The following is a 26,641-nucleotide window of genomic DNA, read 5'->3' as shown; positions in this document are numbered from 1 at the left end:
TTGTTGGATTAGTTGTGTCAGTGATTTGAAATGCCATACTGTAGTAATTGTGAGCAAATGAGATATGTATTTGCATTATCATCATAATGAGATCAGGGGTGCCTGACGCTAACTGTTTGACAACAGCTTGACTGTACTCATCCAAAGCTGCTGTAATTTTTCTGGAGTTGCATCGTGTCGCCGTGGTGATGTTACACCTGCTCAGCAGAGAGCCTGGTAATGAGCCCTCTTCATGACAATAGCATGTGGTCCAGGTGTCGCCCCTTATTGGGCCGTGCTTCTCTATTGATCTCTCTTTAGCTGAGAGTGTCCGTGCCACAGAAAGCGCAGCTGATAATGAGGGTAATTGGCATAGAGAGAGAGAGAGGCAGATCCTGATTCAACACACAAACCATGTTGGCTGGCCGGTTCTTCACTACCTATAACATCATGCTTGGATAGTTTCGATTATTTCACCTTTTCTGCAGCACCCATTCGAGGATGTTTGAGGCGAGGCGTTTTTGCCTGTCAGAGTGGGAGTGTGTTTGTCGCTGTGTGTGATGGGTCCCTCCTGAGCTCAGCTGAAGGGGGTGAGCAGCAGAGCTCACATCAGCTGCCGACGTGTCTGTCAGGTGCTTCACTGAGCTCTGAAATCCTTCCCAAACGCATCTTCACGACGCCACATCTCCAAAGCCCTAAGATCCGGTTTCTGTAATGAAATATGTTGTTACAGGTGCATGTCCAGGCTGGAGGAGAAATGAATGATTCATGTAATTGAAGTTAATTATTGATGGGGCCAGTCGCAGTTTTCTGGGCTGTGTAATGTCCAGTAAGCTAGTTTTTGTGAGGTTTGGTTTGCACACTAAGCTCCTATAGCTGTCTGAGTCTGAGAGGGTAGACTCCACCTATTATAATCAAAGAATTTCATTTAAATTATTCGTTTTAATGTAATTTAATCCAGTGGGCAAATTTGGATTCAACCAAGGGCCCAGAGCACTAGGGGGCCCCAGTAACAGGAGATGTGTAATTCCTGTCCCTCCAAATGGAATTTTCCAAGAAATTATGATTTCCATACAGGTTTCTCAAACACTCCTTTTGCCGCCCACCTGTTATTGTTCAGGTAAACAAGTTGTCTTGTCCCAAGATAAGTCATTGGTTCAGCCATATACTACCATTCAAAGTTTAGGGTCAACTAGATTTAAAAAAAAAAGAAAAGAAAGAAATTAAAGGGATAGTTCATCCAATAAGGAATATTCTGTCATTGTTTGCTCACCCTCGTGTCATGCAACATTCGTAAGACCTTCGTTCATCTTCGGAACACAGATTAAGATCTTTTTGATGAAGTCTGAGAGGTTTCTGTTCCTCGATAGAGATCCAACGCAACTACTTCTCCAAGGTCCAGAAAGCTAGGAATGACATCAATACAGTACACCATGTGACTTCAGTGGCAGTGCTTTGTTTGTGCAAAAAAAAACAAAAAACATAATTTACTACTTTATTTACAAAATAATATTATCTAAGGCGTTCACGCAACAATGCCAGCTCCTGCGTGTACACAACATGCATGTGTAGTGATGCTCTCGTGAACACTCGCGTATGTGCGTTGTTGACACGAGTGTCTGAACACAACTCGCATGCGTCGTGATGCTCTCGTGAACACTCGCGTATATGCGTTGTTGATGCGTTAGTCTGAACAACACGTGTCGTGATGCTCTCGTGAACATTCATGCATGTGCATTGTGTTGATGCGTGAGTCCGAACGCAACACGCATGCGTCGTAATTCTCTCATGAACACTCGCGCATGTGCGTTGTTGACACGAGAGTTTGAACACAACACGTGTTGTGATGCTCTTGTGAACACTTGCGCATGCGCGTTGTTGACACGAGAGTCTGAACACAACACGCATGCGTCGTGATGCTCTCGTGAACACTCTCACATATGCGTTGTTGATGCGTTAGTCTGAACACGTGTCGTGATGCTCTCCTGAATACTCGGGCTTGTGTGTTGTGTTGACACGTGAGTCTAAACGCAACACGCGTCGTGATGCTCTAGTGAATACTCGGGCTTGTGTGTTGTGTTGACGCTTGAGTCTGAATGCAACACGCATGCGTCGTAATTCTCTCGTGAACACTTGCGCATATGCGTTGTTGATGCGTTAATCTGAACAACACGTGCCGTGATGCTCTAGTGAATACTCGGGCTTGTGTGTTGTGTTGACGCTTGAGTCTGAATGCAACACGCATGCGTCGTAATTCTCTCGTGAACACTTGCGCATATGCGTTGTTGATGCGTTAATCTGAACAACACGTGCCGTGATGCTCTAGTGAATACTCGGGCTTGTGTGTTGTGTTGACGCTTGAGTCTGAATGCAACACGCATGCGTCGTAATTCTCTCGTGAACACTCGCGCATATGCGTTGTTGATGCGTTAGTCTGAACAACACGTGTCGTGATGCTCTCCTGAATACTCGGGCTTGTGTGTTGTGTTGACACGTGAGTCTAAACGCAACACGCGTCGTGATGCTCTCGTGAATACTCGGGCTTGTGTGTTGTGTTGACGCTTGAGTCTGAATGCAACACGCATGCGTCGGAATTCTCTCGTGAACACTCGCGCATATGCGTTGTTGATGCGTTAATCTGAACAACACGTGCCGTGATGCTCTAGTGAATACTCGGGCTTGTGTGTTGTGTTGACGCTTGAGTCTGAATGCAACACGCATGCGTCGTAATTCTCTCGTGAACACTCGCGCATATGCGTTGTTGATGCGTTAGTCTGAACAACACGTGTCGTGATGCTCTCCTGAATACTCGGGCTTGTGTGTTGTGTTGACACGTGAGTCTAAACGCAACACGCGTCGTGATGCTCTCGTGAATACTCGGGCTTGTGTGTTGTGTTGACGCTTGAGTCTGAATGCAACACGCATGCGTCGGAATTCTCTCGTGAACACTCGCGCATATGCGTTGTTGATGCGTTAATCTGAACAACACGTGCCGTGATGCTCTCGTGAATACTCGGGCTTGTGTGTTGTGTTGACGCTTGAGTCTGAATGCAACACGCATGCGTCGTAATTCTCTCGTGAACACTCGCGCATATGCGTTGTTGATGCGTTAGTCTGAACAACACGTGCCGTGATGATCTCGTGAATATTCGGGCTTGTGTGTTGTGTTGACGCTTGAGTCTGAATGCAACACGAATGCGTCGTGATGCTCTTGTGAACACTCGCGTATGTGCGTTGTTGACACGAGAGTCTGAATGCAACACGAATGCGTCGTGATGCTCTTGTGAACACTCGCGTATGTGCGTTGTTGACACGAGAGTCTGAATACAACACGCATGCGTCGTGATGCTCTCGTGAACACTCGCGCATATGCGTTGTTGATGCGTTAGTCTGAACAACACGTGTCGTGATGCTCTCGTGAACATTCATGCATGTGCATTGTGTTGATGCGTGAGTCCGAACGCAACACGCATGCGTCGTGATGCTCTCGTGAACACTCGCGCATATGTGTTGTTGATGCGTTAGTCTGAACAACACGTGCTGTGATGCTCTCATGAATACTCGGGCTTGTGTGTTGTGTTGACGCTTGAGTCTGAATGCAACACGCATGCGTCGTGATGCTCTCGTGAACACTCGCGCATATGCGTTGTTGATGTGTTAGTCTGAACAACACATGTCGTGATGCTCTCGTGAACATTCATGCATGTGCATTGTGTTGATGCGTGAGTCCGAACGCAACACGCATGCGTCGTGATGCTCTCGTGAACACTCGCGCATATGTGTTGTTGATGCGTTAGTCTGAACAACACGTGCTGTGATGCTCTCATGAATACTCGGGCTTGTGTGTTGTGTTGACGCTTCAGTCTGAATGCAACACGCATGCGTCGTGATGCTCTCGTGAACACTCGCGCATATGCGTTGTTGATGTGTTAGTCTGAACAACACATGTCGTGATGCTCTCGTGAACATTCATGCATGTGCATTGTGTTGATGCGTGAGTCTGAACGCAACACGCATGCGTCGTGATGCTCTCGTGAACACTCGCGCGTGTGCGTGTGTCTGAACACAACACACATGCGTCATGATGCTCATGAACACTCAAGCATGTGCGTTGTGTTGGTGCGTCAGTCTGAACACAACGCACATGCGCACATGTGCGTTGTGTTGACGCGTGATAATGAACACGCAAGCGTCGTGATGCTGTCATGAACGTGCATTGCTGATCAATATTTTTAAAAGTAAAGTGGTAAATTATGTTTTTTTTCGTAAACAAAGCACTCGCGTTGCTTCATAAAATTGAGGTTAAACCACTGGAGTCACATGATATGACTGTAATGATGTCATTTCTACCTTTCTGGACCTTGAAAGTGATAGTTGTGTTGGATGTGCGTTGTTGACACGAGAGTTTGAACACAACACGTGTTGTGATGCTCTTGTGAACACTTGCGCATGCGCGTTGTTGACACGAGAGTCTGAACACAACACGCATGCGTCGTGATGCTCTCGTGAACACTCTCACATATGCGTTGTTGATGCGTTAGTCTGAACACGTGTCGTGATGCTCTCCTGAATACTCGGGCTTGTGTGTTGTGTTGACACGTGAGTCTAAACGCAACACGCGTCGTGATGCTCTAGTGAATACTCGGGCTTGTGTGTTGTGTTGACGCTTGAGTCTGAATGCAACACGCATGCGTCGTAATTCTCTCGTGAACACTTGCGCATATGCGTTGTTGATGCGTTAATCTGAACAACACGTGCCGTGATGCTCTAGTGAATACTCGGGCTTGTGTGTTGTGTTGACGCTTGAGTCTGAATGCAACACGCATGCGTCGTAATTCTCTCGTGAACACTTGCGCATATGCGTTGTTGATGCGTTAATCTGAACAACACGTGCCGTGATGCTCTAGTGAATACTCGGGCTTGTGTGTTGTGTTGACGCTTGAGTCTGAATGCAACACGCATGCGTCGTAATTCTCTCGTGAACACTCACGCATATGCGTTGTTGATGCGTTAGTCTGAACAACACGTGTCGTGATGCTCTCCTGAATACTCGGGCTTGTGTGTTGTGTTGACACGTGAGTCTAAACGCAACACGCGTCGTGATGCTCTCGTGAATACTCGGGCTTGTGTGTTGTGTTGACGCTTGAGTCTGAATGCAACACGCATGCGTCGGAATTCTCTCGTGAACACTCGCGCATATGCGTTGTTGATGCGTTAATCTGAACAACACGTGCCGTGATGCTCTAGTGAATACTCGGGCTTGTGTGTTGTGTTGACGCTTGAGTCTGAATGCAACACGCATGCGTCGTAATTCTCTCGTGAACACTCGCGCATATGCGTTGTTGATGCGTTAGTCTGAACAACACGTGTCGTGATGCTCTCCTGAATACTCGGGCTTGTGTGTTGTGTTGACACGTGAGTCTAAACGCAACACGCGTCGTGATGCTCTCGTGAATACTCGGGCTTGTGTGTTGTGTTGAATATTCGGGCTTGTGTGTTATATTCGGGCTTGTGTGTTGTGTTGACGCTTGAGTCTGAATGCAACACGCATGCGTCGTAATTCTCTCGTGAACACTCGCGCATATGCGTTGTTGATGCGTTAGTCTGAACAACACGTGCCGTGATGATCTCGTGAATATTCGGGCTTGTGTGTTGTGTTGACGCTTGAGTCTGAATGCAACACGAATGCGTCGTGATGCTCTTGTGAACACTCGCGTATGTGCGTTGTTGACACGAGAGTCTGAATGCAACACGAATGCGTCGTGATGCTCTTGTGAACACTCGCGTATGTGCGTTGTTGACACGAGAGTCTGAATACAACACGCATGCGTCGTGATGCTCTCGTGAACACTCGCGCATATGCGTTGTTGATGCGTTAGTCTGAACAACACGTGTCGTGATGCTCTCGTGAACATTCATGCATGTGCATTGTGTTGATGCGTGAGTCCGAACGCAACACGCATGCGTCGTGATGCTCTCGTGAACACTCGCGCATATGTGTTGTTGATGCGTTAGTCTGAACAACACGTGCTGTGATGCTCTCATGAATACTCGGGCTTGTGTGTTGTGTTGACGCTTGAGTCTGAATGCAACACGCATGCGTCGTGATGCTCTCGTGAACACTCGCGCATATGCGTTGTTGATGTGTTAGTCTGAACAACACATGTCGTGATGCTCTCGTGAACATTCATGCATGTGCATTGTGTTGATGCGTGAGTCCGAACGCAACACGCATGCGTCGTGATGCTCTCGTGAACACTCGCGCATATGTGTTGTTGATGCGTTAGTCTGAACAACACGTGCTGTGATGCTCTCATGAATACTCGGGCTTGTGTGTTGTGTTGACGCTTGAGTCTGAATGCAACACGCATGCGTCGTGATGCTCTCGTGAACACTCGCGCATATGCGTTGTTGATGTGTTAGTCTGAACAACACATGTCGTGATGCTCTCGTGAACATTCATGCATGTGCATTGTGTTGATGCGTGAGTCTGAACGCAACACGCATGCGTCGTGATGCTCTCGTGAACACTCGCGCGTGTGCGTGTGTCTGAACACAACACACATGCGTCATGATGCTCATGAACACTCAAGCATGTGCGTTGTGTTGGTGCGTCAGTCTGAACACAACGCACATGCGCACATGTGCGTTGTGTTGACGCGTGATAATGAACACGCAAGCGTCGTGATGCTGTCATGAACGTGCATTGCTGATCAATATTTTTAAAAGTAAAGTGGTAAATTATGTTTTTTTTCGTAAACAAAGCACTCGCGTTGCTTCATAAAATTGAGGTTAAACCACTGGAGTCACATGATATGACTGTAATGATGTCATTTCTACCTTTCTGGACCTTGAAAGTGATAGTTGTGTTGGATCTCTCTAGAGGGACAGAAAGCTCTCAGCCTTAATTAAAAAAATCTTAATTTTTGTTCTGAAGATGAACAAAGGTCTTACGAATGTGGAACGACATGAGGGTGAGTGATAAATGACAGAAGTTTCATTTTTGGGTGAACTAACCCTTTAATACTTTTATTAAATTGATCAAAAGTGACAGACAATGTTACTAAATATTTCTGTCAAATAAATGTTCTTTTGAAATGTCTCATCATCAAAGAATCCTGGGGGAATATCAGTTTCCACAATTTAAGCATCACAACTATTTTAAACATTGGTAGTAATAGTAAGAAATTCTTATTGAGCAGCAAATCAGCATATTAGAATTATTTCTGAAGGATCATGTGACACCGAATACTGGAGTAATGATGCTGAAAATTCATCTTTGCCATCACAGGATTATAAAAAAATATTACAGTCGAAAACACCAAACCCCAAACTTTTGAATTCTTTGCAAGTTGACATTAATAAAGCTTCAGTTAATACAAACCGACTGTTTAATGGCTTCATTTCGCACATTATTTGAGATCTGTGCTTTCTAGAAGAACAGGAAGAGGGCATTTTGATAGTGTGTGAGTGACATTTAATTTATTTTAGATTATTGCTTAACTGTTTCTATGGTAGTAATGTGAATGCATGATAAATTTAACCTAACTAAACTGGGCTATTTTTGTATGCAATCTTGCTTTGTGTAGCCTATGTTATGTGCTTTCAAGGCCTCACATATTTACTACTGTATGTCATAGGAAAAACTGGCATTTTTGTCATTTGTGAGTCTGCTGTGCCTGTTGCCAGCTCTTTCATCACAGCTAGTATGGTTTACCTGCTGAAAAAGACAGGTAGGTGAATTTAAGAAGATTAGCTTATGAATATTAAGTAGTTCATGTTGATGCCACTTAATCTTCATCATGCTCTTCTTCATTTGGTCTAATTAATATTAAGTCAAACATAAACTCTAGGTGCCAAGGCAGCTTAACTGTACAGAATCTAAATCTTATCATGCTGAAATCAATATTTGGCAAAGTTTCACCTCAAAACAGTTTTTCAAAACAACACGGATGTGTAGATAATTTATATATCGCTAGATTTGTTGTGCACATGTGAGGAACAGATTAGCTGTAAACCTGTGGGCAAATTCAAAACCATTTGTTCACTTGTTTTGACAAAGCCCCATAATGCAGTGTAGTCCAAATCAAGCTTTTAATTTGGTTACACACCCACCACAAAGAAAAATAAAGGAATGGGAATGGAATTCCGTGCAACCCAGATCCAAGCAGCTGTTATGTTTACATGGCAACTTGATACACAAATACAGCCTGGGTTATGGAAAGAGAGGGGCTGGGCTGGGGGTGCTGTGTTATTCTTTCAAAAGTCAGTGGTTTTTAATCAGCTCTCTTCAATCTCTGTTTGTGGTGATAGACGTGCACAGTCTGGGTTTGCAAAGCAGGTTAAGGGTGAAAGGAGAACAGAGAGGAAATGCTGGTGACTCACATAAACGCCATGATTTTACACTTCCACTTCCTTCTGAAGTGTCAGTACTGCCAGATGTTGCTGAACTGTAGAAGACGATCCCTAAGAAATAACCTGTACGACTGACCTTTTTCTGTGAATCACAAAAAAAGATATTTTGAAAAATGTCTCAATATTTCATTGTATGGGCAAAAGTGGTTGAAACATTCTTCAGAATATCTTCTTTTATGCTTCAAAGAAGAAAGAAAATGAGGACGAGTAAATGATGACAGGATTTCCATTTTTGGGTGAACTATCCCTTTAAATCATTCAATGAAAGCAGGACCACGGTGTCTACATTTACATAACGGGAAGTGATAAGTGTGATATTATATACTTAAATCTGTATATGCATGTGCAGTGAATCACCTCGTTAGATCATCTATCAGTGCCCGTGTATGCGTCCTGTTCCCAGGTCAGAGTTCAGCTCCAGTCATCTGCTATCATGGAGACTTTATGATTGTCGTAGCAGCGTCTACTGTAACCCTAAACCACACTGAGCTTTTAATGGACTATAGTAGAGCACAGCTCTCAAGCAGACAGCTGCAGTGGTCCCCTTTGAAAGGTATTTGTATGTGTACACCAATGCACCATGAGGGGAGAAGGGTGTCGGAGGGGGTGGCAGATGACCCGTGTGTGTATGTGTGCATAATTGAGCCCGTGCTGTATTTAGCCCATGTGGAAGAAGCCCGGCCCGGAGCAGATCGCTGCTGTACCCACCCGACAGCTGCCCTTGTGCTGCAAGGGGTCATAATACTTGGACCACAAGCATTAATAATTACACAAAACAAACTGAATTAGCTGATCTGAGTTGAAATGCGCTTAAACTGTTTTGGCACTGAGATTTAGGCCATCCTGGCAGCGTGAGCAGCACTGCTGATGATTGAACTTTCTCACATCTCCATAGATATAATTATCATGTTTTGTTGTTGTGTTTATGGCTCTAATTATCTCTTTATCTTATCTCTCACTCTTAACATAGCTGAAATAGCTTCCTCCTGTAACTTTATACAGAATTGACAGGTTGATATGCAGCCAAGAAGATTCAGCCTGATAATTGCATACAAATAGTTATTTTAGCACTTTTGTTATTGCTCATACTTGGGGATTTGAACAAGTCCTAACCATTAGTATTAAACTTTGATGTAGTTCACATCACCCAATATCATTTGTGCTACAAACATGAATGGAGACTCAAATTATGTGGCTTGTTGAGGAGATGTATACTGCTGTTTTAATAAGGAATCAGCCTTTTTAAATTTTGCCTGGTGGACCAACCCAATCTCATAGCAATTCGTATGTGTTTTACGAGGTGGCTAATTCGTACGAATTCGTACGACCTCACTTATATGACCTCACTTTTACGTATTAGTATGTTTTTTTTTTACTAAATCGTACATATTTTACGAGTTGCCAGATTCGTTTGAATTCGTACGAGTGAGGTCGTACGAATTAGCCACCTCGTAAAATACGTACGAATTGGTCGTGAGATAGCGTTGGGTGGACCATACAACAATCAAAAAAGGAAACGAGCATTAAAGGAGGGACACAAGCCGTATTTATCTATTCTAGCCTGTCCTATTGTTCCCATTGTCCCATTGTTTTAGTATGTAGTCTTCATATCATAGCACTTTTCATCCCAAGGAGGCAGTAACATGAATCGCTTTGTTGTATTATCATTTTCACTTTAGACATTCTACTAACTATATGTAACTTTGCAACCACATGACTACTAATACTCTAATGAGAGTTAGTTGACATTTTTGCTACTGACTATAAGTAACTTTTCAACTAGGCCTACATGTCAACTCATTCTACTAACCTGAACCCAAACACTTAACCTAACATTCTACTACAGTCTATTAGTACTCTAATGAGAGATGACATGTTGTTGCAAAGTTACTTATAGTTAGTAGAGAGTCTAAATTGGACCATCAAAATAAAGTGTAACCAAAGGCTCTGTTAAATGAATAAATAGTGCCTTAAAAAGCAGTATAGTGTTTACCTTTCTAATATTAGACAAAACTGTTAAACAAAGACGTAAACTAATTAAGATGGAGAACCTGTTGGTTTGCACTGTCCGTTTTCTCAGTGCTATCAAAATAAACGTCCCGTTTATGACACTTATCAGTCAAACAGAAAAGGTTATCAGCTGATGCCAATAATTAAAAAATGTCAAATATCGGCCAATATTTCTGTTTGCCAATAAGTGTTGTAAGCGGGACTTTTATTTTGACAGCACTAAGAACTCAAATGGGCAGGACAGAGATGGTCTTATTATTGGGAAATAGGAGGGTCTGTGGTTCTAACATTGGAGAAAGTGTAACGGCTAACTTGGATCATGTGTGCCCTGATAACCAATCACATTACAGCCTTGATGTCATGGAATTTCATTGAGAGTTGTGCAAGTCAGTCACTGTTTGTGGATTCTATAGAAATGAATAAGAAATGCAGTAAACTGAATCATACATGTCACGCAATTGTCTGTGACTTCTCTTAAAAAACCAGCATTTTTCCAGTGTAAACTCTAAAAATAGATCAATCCAATATGAATGTTAAAGAGGAAACATGTTGAAGATTAGCCAATGGGCTGTTGATTCATTCAGCGTTGTAAAGTCTCTCCTCCATTGACATCCATTAAAAAAAATGGCCCCTGGTCTCCTTCCCTGCATACCACAGCGTTAGCAGGTGTTGCACTTTTTTTCTTTTTGCTAACCTTGCAGGCTTGCCTTCAAGTGGCTTTAGGACAGGAGCTCCCATTCTCCGTCTTCATTAGTTATGTTTAACAGTTCCGTCTAATAATACAAAGGCAAACACTATAATACTTTAATATACTGTTGACATTCAGAAAATATTTATGTTGTATTATATGTCTATTTTAAGTCTTTGAATATCTAGCCTATTAGACAATAAATTCCATGAAACATCGCAAACTTGTGTTATTTACTATCTTTAAATTAAACCGTGTGATGTGATATATCGGTCATCGATATCGCTAACTATGTTATGTTCAGCGCTCCATGATGAAATAATGAATAAATGCAATCAAAGTGCTCTGATCCTTGTTTTCTTTGAGGGGGAAAAAAGGAAACGGGTGACTTGGCTGAGATGTGTGAGCTGCAGGCTGAGACTTGTCTGAGACTGAAATGTGTTGCTCACAAGAACCTCTCCCTTAGCGTTCAAACAGCAGCCCCCCCCACCCCCCGAATTCGTCTCCTCGTTGGAACGTTCTTTACATTCCACCTGCTTTGTATCGTAGCTCCACAACTGCTAATTAAATTTCCTGCCGCAAACAGCACACTGGGCTATGACATTTGCATCACAATGGCCTCCTCTCTCGCGCCTTAGTCTGGGTACATGGACCGTCCCTCTAATGCCCCCTCTTTTTACTGTTGCTTATTATACAAATAGTGTTTTCCTGTCCATTTTCCAGTTTTCTTATTGTTAACCTCAAGTTCTTGGCGTTATTTTTACAGTGTCTGTCATGTAGGAAAACATCTTAAAACTAAATATTTACTTTACTTAGTTTAAGTCGAAAAAGTCCAGGTTTAGAATGTACTCAATTTTCTATTTAGTTTAATATCCATCACTATGAGGTTTAGCACACTTTATAGTGTCAAACTCCATCCATCCTCTCATTCATCCTGGAGAAGTTCACTCCGGTACACTCAGACCCTCAGAAAAAGAGTGTTTATTCAGGATTTTTCTTCCGTCAAGGCTGACGTCTCCGTAGTTATCATGCATTGCTCAAGCCATGCCTTTGTGCAGATGTGCAGTTCAACTACCCATTCATACCTCTCTATGTACCTGAATAGACACTGGGGAAGAGCTTGTTGATTCTGTGGGGGCTGAACCCTGTGTGACTCCTGCGTTACCCTCTGTGCTATCAGTCTATTGTATGCAGAACTTGTCAAACAGTCGTTCTGCTCACTTTTCCCCCCAGAAGCCCAGTCAGGTCTCTTGTGGAGGACTGAATCAACTCCAACAGTTCCAGGTTGTTCCTTTTTTGTTTATTAAGAAATATACGCAGCCTCCAACCAGTCAAAAGTTCTCATAAATTACAAATCAGGGCAGCAATCGTTTAAAAAGGACTACAATAAACATAGTTTTCCACACAGCAGAATTTATTCTATTCTCCTAATATTTATTATAACCGGCATTTCACCAGTAATGACAGGACTGAATCATTCACATGACTCAGCCATGTGATATCTTGACTTGAAATGACACTATTTCTATATCACTATATCACTTTTACCCATAATGCCCATAAACAGAACACACCTATCATTGTTTGGTAACCCAGTGTGAATCAGATAGATGCTTGTAAACACTTAGATATCAATCTTGAAACTGGGTGTATGGAAATGTGGATAAGCAGCAATAGGACAATACATATCAGAGATTGACTTATATTGTTTTTCATGACCGAAACCTATACTTGATTAACATTGTTGTTGTTGTTGTTTTGGCACAATGATAACTAAATTATTAGACTACAACAATAAACATTATGCATAATTATTATTTTTATTAATGGCAATTATTGTTAATGTGAGAATTAATTGAAAAAGTGTAATGTTTCTAAATTTTGTGAGCCATTTAAATAATAATCTGCGCAATCGTGAGTTTTACATGCTGGCTGCATCCTTTCACTTGTGCTTAAGTTGGTATTGTGAATTTGCCACACTGACCAACAGAAAGCTGCTTGGTTTGAAAGTGACTTCTCTGCGAGTGGTGCTTTATGCATCACTACACTATTGACAGTAGATAATGGACCTTTTATGCCTGCAAAATTACATTAAATTGACATTAATGTGACTGCACCTCAAGTAGAAAATCTGTGAATATCTGTAAAACATATTGCTCAAACTGATTATCAGTCTATTTCTATTATATAATATCCTTATCCTGGAAGATTTGGCACACACAATCCAGAGAAACATCCATTAGATTAACCATAGTCATGCCATTGACATGACTGGATTGGATTACATAATGTGATACTTGGGCAAGATCCTTGATGAGCTGGACTCCTTCAGAATTTGGCTTGTGTTGAAACGTGTTGACAGATCCAAAAAGGCAAATTTTATCAAGTCTCATGTGTCTATAGACAGTCTGTCCCTGTTTGGTGGTAATGGGCGACTATTAGTCAGCAAGTTTAAATACCAATGACACATGCTTTTTACATACAGTGGTAGAGATCGCCACACTGTGTCATCATAAGAACATCTTAAAGGGCGTGTGATAATCCAGTTGTTGTTGAGATCAGCCATAGAAGGTATGGAGTAAAGGCCATGTTGTTCTTGTGGATTTGCAAAAGAATGATTACTCAGCCTGGGTGACTCTGAAATCTGAGTGTTGAGGTGTAGACGTAATGTGGAGACAATGTGGCATGACAGAATCACTTTAGGAAGTTTCTGTCTTCCTTCCTTCTTAACTGTATTGGCTACCGTTGACCTGATGCCATTTGGCATTTAGCATTGGTAGTCTGGTAATCTTCTGCTCACTGTCTTCAGAAGAGATTTTTTTTTAAAGAGAAAAGGCACTGTTATTTTATTACACACAAAAAAATATAAATGCATATTGTGCATGTAATATTTTAATCTAGCTTCTTATTTGCCAGCCAGAACTTGTTGCACTGTTGCAATATAAAGCCCGCAGCAGTAACTTGGCTGACTGGAATCCATCACGTTTCTGAAAAACTCATCCCTGAACAGATTTCCTGCATGTGTCACTTGCTGTAGTTACCAGGACGTATATTTTTGCACCCCAAACAGACACCTGCTCCTAGAGACTCCTTTTCGCAGCTCAATCCTCTGTTTTTGTATCACTATGGGCAACAAGGTGGTGTGACAACAAAAACTGGAGTTCCACCAGTTTGTCATCACCATTAAAAGAAAAACTGAAAGAAAGGGCAATTATCTCTATGGAACCAGACACATTTAACAGTCTTCTCCTTCACCTTCTCATAGTCTTGCAAATGTTGCAAAGGTAAGCTTTTTCTTTTACAAAACACTTTTCTTTTTTTTCCCCTTTTGGAATCATCCTCAGCTCAGGGTTGGGGGGTGGTGCGGAAATCTGGAAAGGGTTACCGGGGAAGGAGAAGGAGGAGGAGGAGGGGGTTGTGGAGTTGTAAGTGTGAACAAACGGTCTCCATGGCAACGCTCGACCGATTCTCCCTGGCTGCAGAGCCCTTTGCTTTTGGTGTGCTGGCGACGGATGGGCTAGGGTTGTGACAGCAATTGAAGATTGAGGGTTTGGAGATGTGCCTATTTTAGGGGATTTGTTTTGAGGGGCTTACATGAGGACCCAGCTGACCACTTAAACTGTCCACTTCCTCAGCCCAACCTTGCCATCTGCAAACCTTAATTTCAGTGGATCAGTCATTAGATATTGAAATAGATCTGAAGAACTGCTTGCCTCTTTTGGAGAAATCTCTTATCTTGCCTCAGATCTTTAATTTTGTGTATGCAAATACAGTATATAAAAGTTATAAATCACACACACACCACCATTACTTAATAACATACAGGTTCAAGCTTCATATTTGCAGTTAGTTTGGATGGATGGTCTAGATCATAAGTGGTAGGAGCATTTTGTGTGTTTTGAAAGCCGCGTATCTGCAGAACATCAGCCCAACTTGTTGGACACAGATGTCCAGTATAGACGGCCCTTTAATGGCAACAAGTGTCTCTGCTTTATTGCACGGCTGTTCGAAGCTTCCGGCGTGTCGTGAAAGCAATCAGAGTGTATTTCCAAGCTGCAAATCTGTCAGGAACGTCTGGATTATTTAGTTGGAAAAGTAATTTGAGGCTTCGTTTACAAAGTGATTGTTGTATTTGGAGTGTTGTGGTGCAAGCATGACTTGTGGCGGCTTTTCTTTTCTTCTCTTTTTCTTTACTTTTTTTTTTGCCTTTCTGATGGCTTTAACAGTCTGTGTCAGCGTTCCCATACCAGAAAAAGTTGTTGTAAGTCCTGAAGTACGGCTTTCTGTAGATTTTTCTCTATAACTGCACGTTTTTTTTCCCCCTACTGAGTCCCTTCCTCCGCTCCAGAGGGTCAGAGTAATAGCTTATGTATTTATTGTTCTAAGTTTCTGGTTAATGTGAGATAGAAGGATCACTTGGGGGATGGCATTGTTTGGTTTGGGAAGTATTCTGTTGGTTGCATAGCAACAGGCTCCTGGAAACGGGAGTGGACGGTGTTGCCACTAGCAACCGTTGTTGCTCTGCAAACAATGTGGGCCAGTGCAAACAAGAGCCAAGACTGTGGGCTCCTGTTTTTAATTGAACATCTGCATGTGCTTTGCCCTGATCGAGCGTTGTTTAAGTTCAATCTGTCTATGACAGATGTGTCTAAACCCTCTTCTCAACAATAACCTCAATCACAGGTATTACTTTTTGTTTTCTTTGTTATTTAGGCCTGGTTTATTGCCAGCATACTTCCAGGAGAGGATTTCGCTCTCCATCTCTTCACACTAAGGTTAATGAGAACAGAAGGAAATGGCTGCAATGTTGTGGAGGTCTTTAATAGCTCATTTGTGTTGAGCAGAGGTGAGCGCTTGTATCGTGCGGCGGGGAGTCTCTGCTCTACTGTAATAAACCAGAAGCCTATTCAGGACGGGCCTCTCTCGCTCTTCACACCAAAGTGCCGGGGTGCTCCTGCTGTTTTCTGCCTTTGTGCGGCCTATAGCTGCTGGTGGGGAATTTGTGTGGATTTTAACCTTCTCTAGGATCTCAGACAAGAGTGACGTGCCCATGTAAAGGCCCCAATATACTTCAAGCGAAATCGAAGAACGAACTTCTGTGACTTCATTTCGACAATAACCTTTTTCAAGTTCATTTGTAGTTTGTTTCGGGAGTTCAAAACAGCTTTCCAGAAATGCTCATTTTGGCTGGTAAACACCTTTTGAACTACCATTCGTTTACCTAATAGGTAGGTATGCTCTGCAACTTTCTTGGATGTGGAAATCTTCTCCGGTTCATTTCTTCTGTTCAGTCCTTTATGTTGTTTATGTCATTGAGATGAAATCGCACAGCACATTTTTACATATTCGTCTAATGCATCTCCCAATACTAGCATTTTGAGCGCTGTTGACCTCTGATTGGCCATTGTGTTCATGCACTCAACAGATACAGTATGTCTGTGATTGGCTACAGTGATCAACGCTTCAAAAACATGTAAATGGACATCTCTGACGTTCTTCACCGAGCGCTTACACAGATATACACGGGAGCGTTTGAAAGCAGGCAACTATCAGTGGATCCGTCTATCAGTCGATATAAGAAGAATCCACTCAACAGTGCTCAAAATCCTAGCAATTTTTTTTTGTTTTTTTACAAAATTTTGTAAAAAATTACAGTATTGGTGCACATTAACATAGGCAATGTAAATTTGTGGTCTTGAAAAAAGCTGGTTGAGAACTGCTGCTCTGTAACTCAGACTGTCTGGCTGAAGTTGATTTCTCGCCGAACACCTGAAGGCAACAGTGAGCGATCTCTCCCATTCTCTGGGAATAATAGCAGTAGGCAGGAATCGGCTCCAAAGATAACTGCAGCAGGGACAGCCCAGGACATATTTATAACCAATGCAACACCCCTGAGGCAAATTCCTTTCTTTTAAAAGATCTAAGCACACTCATTCTATTTACCCTCACAGTTCTAATGAAGCTTATTTATGTTCTGACTTGCATTTTACCTTTTCAGTCTGGTTCAGGTGAGCGTTAGACAAAGTCTGTGGGATTTGAACCAAATAACTCCTGTTGACTGATCCTGCAAGTCCAGTTGGAAAGCATGACTGTGACCATCTACACACTTCTTCTAACTGGTGTAAACAAACTGGAAGGCTTCTAGCCTGGTGATGACTGGATGATTACGCCCACACATAATCTGCGCCCGCAAATCCACAGTTTTCCACTGAACTGGATTCCACGTCATTCATAAAATTCGAGCAGCCACCACCCCTTGAGTTTTTGTTGGTTTAAATATTTCAGTTATTATTATTTTGATTATTCCCTTAGCTACTGATAAGAGTTGTCATAGTTCCTGTTTAACACGTTTGAATTTGAATTATTTCAAATCAACACAGAAATAGTCTGGAAATTCCATCTGGGCTTACTGATGATCAATTTCAACACTGAATCTTCTTCATGTCCTCGCTATCAATAAAGACTCATGATAAATAAAGTCATGGAAATTAGTGATGGATTGAAAATATTTTTTTACAGAAACAGCGAAACCGAAATTAAAGTTTCCATTTAGCCAAAAAATGAAAGAAAAAGTGTTTGTAATCAGTTAATTAATCAAATTTATTTAATATTCAACGCTCTTCGTATATAAACTGAGTTAAATTGCACATAAGGCAGTTTTATATTAACTTTTTAATTATATAATTTTGTTCCTACTCCAATTGGTTGTTGAAGTATAAACATTTATACGGTGACTGTAATAGCTTTTTAACATAACAGATTTATTCAAACGTACATTAAATAATGAAGACAACAGATTTTGTAAAAAAAAAAAAAAGAAAATTAAATGTGGTGCATATGTTTATCAAAATGCTTCTCTCTGGAGTTATTTTTTTCTTGCTCACAAGTTATGGAAATTGAAAGGCTTTCCTGAGGCAATTGCAGCGTTACGTGATATATTGTTTACAAGCTCTTTTACTGACATATTTCAGCAGTTGAAACGCTGATTGAGGAATTGCATTGGGCATGATACATTTCAGTAAGTACTGTTACTTTCAACATTTTGTGCTATAACTCGTAGTAAATAGGAAGCACTGCTGCATGAACTGAGGCACTACATTTTGAATTTCATTATAAAATTGACAGAATTTGAAAGCTGAGACTTTGTTTCATATCAAAAGCAACAAAGCTAATAAGTACTAATTAAACTTCACCTTTTCAGTCAATGATTTCAACCTTCCAAAACGGTTTCAACTGAAATCGGAAATTCATTTTCGGTCTAAATATTTTGCATTACTAATGGAAATTAATAAAATCTCCAAGTCGTAGAAGAGGCAGTTATTCCATTTTTTTTTTCTTGTAATCTGCTGCTTTAAAACATTTATTGGCAACAAATTTTAAGAACAATCTCTATAAAATTTAAAAAAGCTTAAATTAGTCACCAAGACAGACTGGAAAAAATAATGGAAAAGTCATGGAAGCTTACTGTTCAAAAGCTATTGGAACACACCCTGTGCTTTGAAATGTTGGTATAAAACAATGGATTTTAATGGATTTACACAGGATTGTTTTTAATTTTTTTTTAAACACATTTGTAGTGTTCTTTCTGCAGTATATACTCCCAGAGGGCATCTGAGTTCATGCTTTTTACTGAACTGATTCATCTCTTGTATTCATTACAGTTCCTTTTATTTTCTGAAAACGGGGACAGTTAGATTTTCTCCAATTAATTTACCTTTGAATAGAGCTTCACACTTGAGAATTCATTATTTCTATTTTACTAATCTCAGAAAACACAATTAGCTTTTATTCTTTATTCTTCTACTCCCAGTGGAAAACTTTAAGTGCCTGTAATTAGCATCCATTTTTCCTGCAGATGAAATCAAGCGTATTGCTTGTCTTTTGCTCTATTTTAAACTTTAACAACAAACTGTCAGTCAAGGTGTCTCTTGAAGCACACAAGCTCTCAGATCAGCCTCCGCCTGCTGCTTGACGGTCAGGATCAATGCAGGCACACGTCGTAAACGCAGGTCTGGGACCTGTTGAGCACGCCGGTGGTGATAAATGCACCGTCGGACTGGTTAAGAGCTTATTTAGATGTACAGAGATCGGCCGCCCCCCTGTAACTCGTTCCCCGTCTCTGAGTCTGCCTGTCTCTCCAGCACTCCAAAGTTCCTGTGTGTGAGCTTAAAAAAGAATAGCACAAGGGGAAGGGGGGTGGTAGAGTTAGGGATGGTTGCCATGGATCCCTCACCATAGCAACCGACAAACGTTTACAAAGCATTGAGGAATTTCCTCATATCAGCTGTATTATTGGAGCCCCTAGAGACGGACTCTCATTCCAAACAACCGCTGGAGATCATCAGTATCCTGGTGGGGGGGACCAGCCTCATTGCCATTTTAGTTTTTTACCTCCTTTTTCTTTTCATAGTTGGGGGGGGGGGTTCTGCCCCTCCACTTTTTCCATAGTCCCCCCGCTCTCACCTCTTTTTTTTTTTTTTTTTTTTTTTTGTGCCGTGGGAGGCTGCCTGGTCTCTATTTGTTATTCTCTTCTTCTCTTTCCTGTCGTTGTGTGCGCCATCAGCACCTATAAGAGTTTTAAGAGTTGCGTCAGGATCTCGACGACAGTGACAAACTCAGTTCTTCGCTTTAGCCGAATCCCCCTTTGACTGAACCGCGCTGCAGTTGTGATGGGATTGTTAATGTCTCCTTTGTTCTTTTCTCCATAATAGAGTTCAGAGGTGAGCGGCCTGCTGGGGATGCGGGTGACTCAGCCTGACTTGGCTAGGTTGAGCTCCTGGTCCTTTCAGAGAAGACGGTGTGAAAAGCCGCTTTGTATCCCACTTTTCCTGGCACATGCGCAGAGTTGTATTTCAGTGGGCTGCTCTTATCCTCTCCAGCAACCTGCTGGAGCTTAGTTTGCTTGCATTGTTTTTGAAGTTGTATTGGAAATCAGTTGGGACCTGATGACATCTTAGTCATGAAATTATCCTGCCGTTCTTTATGCTTAGCGTGTTAGCACACACGGTGATACATTGTCATCTTTTACTCGTTTTCTCATTCATCTTCATTGGTTTTCGGTGCTTGCGCAATTATATTCTTAGCTTGTATTGATTTTGTTCAAATAAAAGTTGAGTTTGTGGTAACCTAATGCTATACCTACTAATGCTAATCTACTTTTTCCCATAAAAACTGTTAAATTATTAATTGTTGGCATGTTAAAACATCATCATGAGTGAATTATTAATATTAACACATACTAATACTACATACTATAACTATCTACTAGGAGAAACCATGCAGCGGTCAGAGGGCGGCTCAGAGTCAGCGTCCACTGTGGCGCTGAGAACGTCCACTTCAGCCCAGGCGCCGGTGGTTCAGCCCGTTCCCGCCTCTCAACAGGTAAGCAGGCTCAGCACTGATGCACTAAAGTAGCATAATGATAATTAAGGAAACTCCTCCCACACAAGTTGTTCAATATGAAGATTTGAGCTGCTTTAGCTCTTCTGTCATTGTTCTGAATCTCTCGAAAGATGCTTTTCAATATGCACTGGATCCATCTGAAGCGATGAAAGATTTCTCCTCACCCACACCCTTCATCTGTCAGAGCCACTTGAAATGATTAGCAGCGACTTTGCGTGGTGCTGCTGAGGGAGATGTCGGGTTTGGATCAACCACACATCCAAAGAAACCAGTCTTTATGTAATTTTGGTTAATATTTTGAGTAGAGCATCACATTTCCCTGGGCAGCTGTAGAGGATTTGACGAAAACCAGTGACGAATGAAATATAGACTCCTTGTACATAACATTTGTGGTGCTAGAAGTCTGGATCAGAGATGACACTTTTATAAACGAAACTTTCCAGTAATCTTTCTCAGGATCCTGAGATCTTTTACAGTGTTTTTTTTTTTTATTATTATTTTTTAAAAAACAACAAAGAAACAGCCTTTCACACATCTTCCATTATTTAGACAAACAGGGAGACCATTACACCATTAGTTGAGCCAGAAGTTTTAGAAATGCCAAAGTGTCATTGTCACAAAAATGGCTTACTTTTACTTGTCTCTCCACAATAAAATCACCATTTTGAAGCCAAAAAAATGCATCCATCCACAATAAAAGTAATCCATACGGCTCCAGGGGGTTAATAAAGGCCTTCTGAAGCGAAGCGATAGTATTTTGTAAGAAAAATATCCATCTTTAAAACTTTCTTAACTATAATAACTAGCTTCCAGCAGATGGCCGTATGTATCAATTTGCAGCAGAAGAGTAACCTCTGACCCGACACGTAATGATGAACACGGAAGCGCAGATGATCAAGCAAAACAAAATGCCGGTCACCAATCAGAACTCTAAAACAATAACTTTTAAAGATATCGAAATCCATTTTTATAAGAGAAGAGGAGCTTTAGTTTGTTGCCCAGCCCTATTTGTTTAAACCGCAAGAGACGTCTAAGCTTACTCTACTCCTACATCCTACATCATACATCGCATCAGCGGGTTACTCATTTGGCGCAAGTCGACTTGCGCAGTATGCATACGGTCGTCCACTGGAAGCTAGTTATTTGAATTTATAAAGTTTTAAATATGGATATTTTTCTTTCAAAAATGCATCACTTTGCTTTAAAAGGCCTTTATTAACCCCCTGGAGCCGTACGGATTAATTTTATCATGGATGGATGCATTATTTTTGGCCTCAAAATATGGTCCCCCATTTACAACCATTATAAAGCTTGGAGGAGCAAGGATATTTTTAAATACATCTCTGATTGTGTTTGTCTGAAATAAAAATGTCATATACACCTAGAATGGCTTGAGGGTGAGTAAATCATGGGATAATTATCATTTTGGGGTGAACTATCCCTTTAATCAAAGTAATGTCCTTCTTGCACCAACATCTCTTCTTTTCTCTGATTATGTGTTTACTGGCGTGAGTGTGGAACAACCTGTCATTCACATGAGATCACAGCAGTAGCAAATCCTATGATCCAATCAATTCTCAATGGACAAAATCAAGTCCCGCCCTACTTTTTTTTTCTTTTCTTGTTCGAGAAGTCTTTTCACTCGGATGTACATCACAATAGGGAAGAAAAGACTATCGCAACTTCCGTTTCATGACGACTTTAAACTTGGATTAAACATTCTAACATCGAAACAATTACGCACCTCACCTTTTAAAGAGAAAAGGGTCTAATTTTTACATTTGTGTGTGTGTGTGTCCCTCACCTGCAGCGTGTGTTAGTTCAGGCCACCGGCTCTTCCCAGAAGGGAGCTCAGGTGCAGCAGTTGCCAGTGCCTAGAGTGCAACAGGTCCCTCAGCAGGTACACACACACACACACACACAGTACAGTCAATCAAACCCTGCACGCTCACTGCACATGCTGAGGACCCACAACACCTCTGGCTTATCTTTTGCCTCTCCACATATCTTTTTCGCTCTCTTGTGACTGTCTTTGTCTTTCCATCATGCTCTTTCTCTCCCAGCATACTGTCAGAACCCCGAAACGCAGACATGCTTTACTTTCACGCACGTCACGCTTGGGTTGTTGCGACTAATATGTTAATAAGTAGTTTCCCGGCTCGACAGGGCGTCTCTGATTGTTGAGGCGAAGCTTTGTGCTCACTGCCCCCTACTGCCTGCAGCCTGCATACAGCTGTTCATCTCATTTCCCTTACAGAATCTGCATTAGCACATTCTCAGATCTCATGCAGTGGTTATTTAGCACCCGTCTGACCTGTATGTGTGTGTGTGTTTGAAGGTTCAACCCGTTCAGCATGTGTACCAGTCTCAGGTGCAGTACGTGGAAGGGGGCAGAGGCCGTCTACCCCAATGGCACAATGTAAGCACCTGTCAATCTGTCAATCAAACATGTGTTCAGTTCTTCACTTTGTGTACAGAGGCTGATTATTGTAACACTCAATAAAACATATAAGACACCTTATAATTAATATATAATATAATTTAATATAATTTATTATATTAGAGCCTTTTTCATAGCAGAAAAACAATACTCTCATTTCATATATATATATATATATATATATATATATATATATATATATATATATATATATATATATATATATATATATATATATATATATATATATATATATATATATATATATATATGTTCAATTTTATACATTTTACATATTTTATGTATTTTTATGGAAAGTGCTTATTTTTTGGGGAGATTAAAATGACTGACTATATGTTTTAATATTTGGTCAGAAAACCATATCAATATTGAAAACCCTAGCAGCTTTCTGTCTGTTTTTCTCTATGTTCATGTCCACTGTGTAGTTAATTAGCTAATTAAATATTAATTAATTAGCTAATATACAGGTGCTGGTCATATAATTAGAATGTCATCAAAAAGTTGATTTATTTCACTAATTCCATTCAAAAAGTGAAACTTGTATATTATATTCATTCATTACACACAGACTGATATATTTAGAATGTTTATTTCTTTTAATTTTGATGATTATAACTGACAACTAAGGAAAATCCCAAATTCAGTATCTCAGAAAATTAGAATATTACTTAAGACCAATACAAAGAAAGGATTTTTAGAAATCTTGGCCAACTGAAAAGTATGAGCATGTACAGCACTCAATACTTAGTTGGGCCTCTTTTTGCCTGAATTACTGCAGCAATATGGCGTGGCATGGAGTCGATCAGTCTGTGGCACTGCTCAGGTGTTATGAGAGCCCAGGTTGCTCTGATAGTGGCCTTCAGCTCTTCTGCATTGTTGGGTCTGGCATATCGCATCTTCCTCTTCACAATACATCATAGATTTTCTATGGGGTTAAGGTCAGGCGAGTTTGCTGGCCAATTAAGAACAGGGATACCATGGTCCTTAAACCAGGTACTGGTAGCTTTGGCACTGTGTGCAGGTGCCAAGTCCTGTTGGAAAATTAAATCTGCATCTCCATAAAGTTGGTCAGCAGCAGGAAGCGTGAAGTGCTCTAAAACTTCCTGGTATATGGCTACGTTGACCTTGGACCTCAGAAAACACAGTGGACCAACACCAGCAGATGACATGGCACCCCAAACCATCACTGACTATGGAAACTTTACACTGGACCTCAAGCAACGTTGACTGTGTGCCTCTCCTCTCTTCCTCCAGACTCTGGGACCCTGATTTCCAAAGGAAATGCAAAATTTACTTTCATCAGAGAACATAACTTTGGACCACTCAGCAGCAGTCCAGTCCTTTTTGTCTTTAGACGCTTCTGACGCTGTCTGTTGTTCAAGTGGCTTGACACAAGGAATGCGACAACTGAAACCCATGTCTTGCATACGTCTGTGCGTAGTGGTTCTTGAAGCACTGACTCCAGCTGCAGTCCACTCTTTGTGAATCTCCCCCACATTTTTGAATTGGTTTTGTTTCACAATCCTCTCCAGGGTGCGGTTATCCCTATTGCTTGTACACTTTTTTTCTACCACATCTTTTCCTTCCCTTTGTCTCTCTATTAATGTGCTTGGACACAGAGCTCTGTGAACAGCCAGCCTCTTTTGCAATGACCTTTTGTGTCTTGCTCTCCTTGTGCAAGGTGTCAATGGTCGTCTTTTGGACAACTGCCAAGTCAGCAGTCTTCCCCATGATTGTGTAGCCTACAGAACCAGACTGAGAGACCATTTAAAGGCCTTTGCAGGTGTTTTGAGTTAATTAGCTGATTAGAGTGTGGCACAAGTTTTGAACCTTTTCACAATATTCTAATTTTCTGAGATACTGAATTTGGGATTTTCCTTAGTTGTCAGTTATAATCATCAAAATTAAAAGAAATAAGCATTTGAAATGTATCAGTCTGTGTGTAATGAATGAATATAATATACAAGTTTCACTTTTTGAATGGAATTAGTTAAATAAATCAACTTTTTGATGATATTCTAATTATATGACCAGCACCTGTAATTGTAAAATATGTCCCCTTTATTTGGTTGTGAAAGCCTATTCAGATATACATGAGTCCAGATCAAAACTTTAAAACATTAAACACTAATCATTTCTGTTTTTCTCTGTTCCTTCAGTCGTACTGCATACTCGTATAACCCAGAGTCCCAGCTGTATGGACAGGGCAGTGGAAGCACCTATTTTGACTCTCAAGCGGGGGGTACTCAGGTTACCACAGTCGTCTCGTCTGCTGGCGGAGTTCCTGCCCACAGCATGGTGGGAATCGCCATGGACGTGGGCAGCAGTCAGATCATTTCCAGCGGCAGTGCCTACCTGATTCACGGCGGGATGGAGAGTGGCCGCCACCACACCTCTCACTCCTCACGCTCCTCATCCGCGATGGTACGGTCCACTGTGCTAAAAATCCTTCAAGACTGGTCCACTAGTGACATGGGAGGGGAGTTTTTAGTCTCAGTTACTTTGAGCTCATAGAAAGTTATGGTTTTGTAAATATGAACTCTCATAAACTAGTCTCATGGTCTAGATGAGATGTGACAGGAATGTTCCGATGGTTAAGCTTATATGATTGTCTTTTAACACAGAAAAATGTTCAACATAAAATCTGACTAAAAATGTGTTTACAGTAATTACACTAACAAGCAAAGTCTATGGGGCATATTTTAACTCCTGTCATGACCATCTAGCCCATAAACCCAATATCTTTTGCATTATATTTCGCAATATATTTCGTATGTGCAAGGGATCCAGAAAGAAGCTCTTTACCTAGAGAATCAAGTCAGTAAAGCATAACTAGAAGATTACCTACCTAGAAAAGTAGCTAAATTTTAATTCTAAATAATCTAAATTAGCAATTTAGAAAAAATAAATAAATAAGTATATATATATATATATATATATATATATATATATATATATATATATATATATATATATATATATATAAAACGTCATTGCATAGGAAAGAGTATCAATGCCCAGTCGCTATTGTACGCGAGTAAGAATATGTTTTGAGAACAATATCCATATAAAACCCTAATTTGTGTGATGTCACAAATCCCACAATATCAAAACGAGACGTTTTTGGAGCTTGATAAAGTAAATGCTTTGTTTACTATGAGGAGGATATTTTAAACCTCCTCATAGTAAACAAAGACCTCTTATATGTCAAAAGATCAAGGCTAATTTAAATTATGTCATGACCCTTTTAAATCTCCTACAGATTTTTTTTTTTTTTTTAAACTGAAGGATGTCAAAATGACTTTCTGTGGTAATCCGCAACGCTACAGATGACATTGATTCTTACATTCTTTAAGACAAAAGTGTTTTGCAATTTCTCAAAAAAGTAACGTCACCAGATTAATCATGCAAACACATTTTTCCTTTACCAATACACCACAGAGTAGAGATGACACACACTGTCATCAGAGTGTAGCTTTCTTTCCACAGTGTGCTAGTTTATGAGGTGGGCTGGAAGCAGGGACAGGGCTTAAGGAGGCGACTGCCTCTAAATATTCCAGCTCTGCCTTGTTTTAGCAGTTTTCACAGCCACTTGAGTGGCCTCCGAAACAAAGCAACCCCTGGGGCTCATTACCATTTGGCCAAGAGCCCTCGGGAGCCTTTTAAAGACTTGGAAGGATGCCTGT

The 26,641-nt window shown here is 41.0% G+C and overlaps 1 protein-coding gene across 1 annotated transcript in view; it reads left to right on the top strand.

Moving 5' to 3' along the window:
• Window positions 1-7,672: 7,672 nt before the first annotated feature.
• Window positions 7,673-26,641, top strand: part of rfx2 (regulatory factor X, 2 (influences HLA class II expression)) — a 37,955-nt gene continuing 18,986 nt past the window's right edge. The window contains 6 exon segments of the mRNA XM_048208866.1: window positions 7,673-7,712; window positions 20,361-20,473; window positions 22,305-22,394; window positions 22,833-22,886; window positions 22,888-22,913; window positions 25,115-25,379. Of these exon segments, the coding sequence (XP_048064823.1) occupies window positions 7,688-7,712; window positions 20,361-20,473; window positions 22,305-22,394; window positions 22,833-22,886; window positions 22,888-22,913; window positions 25,115-25,379 (573 nt within the window). The 5' untranslated portion in view covers window positions 7,673-7,687.

Source organism: Megalobrama amblycephala, linkage group LG12 (genome assembly GCF_018812025.1).
Source record: "Megalobrama amblycephala isolate DHTTF-2021 linkage group LG12, ASM1881202v1, whole genome shotgun sequence".
Lineage (NCBI taxonomy): Eukaryota > Metazoa > Chordata > Actinopteri > Cypriniformes > Xenocyprididae > Megalobrama > Megalobrama amblycephala.
This window is presented reverse-complemented; position numbering and strand designations above follow the sequence as displayed.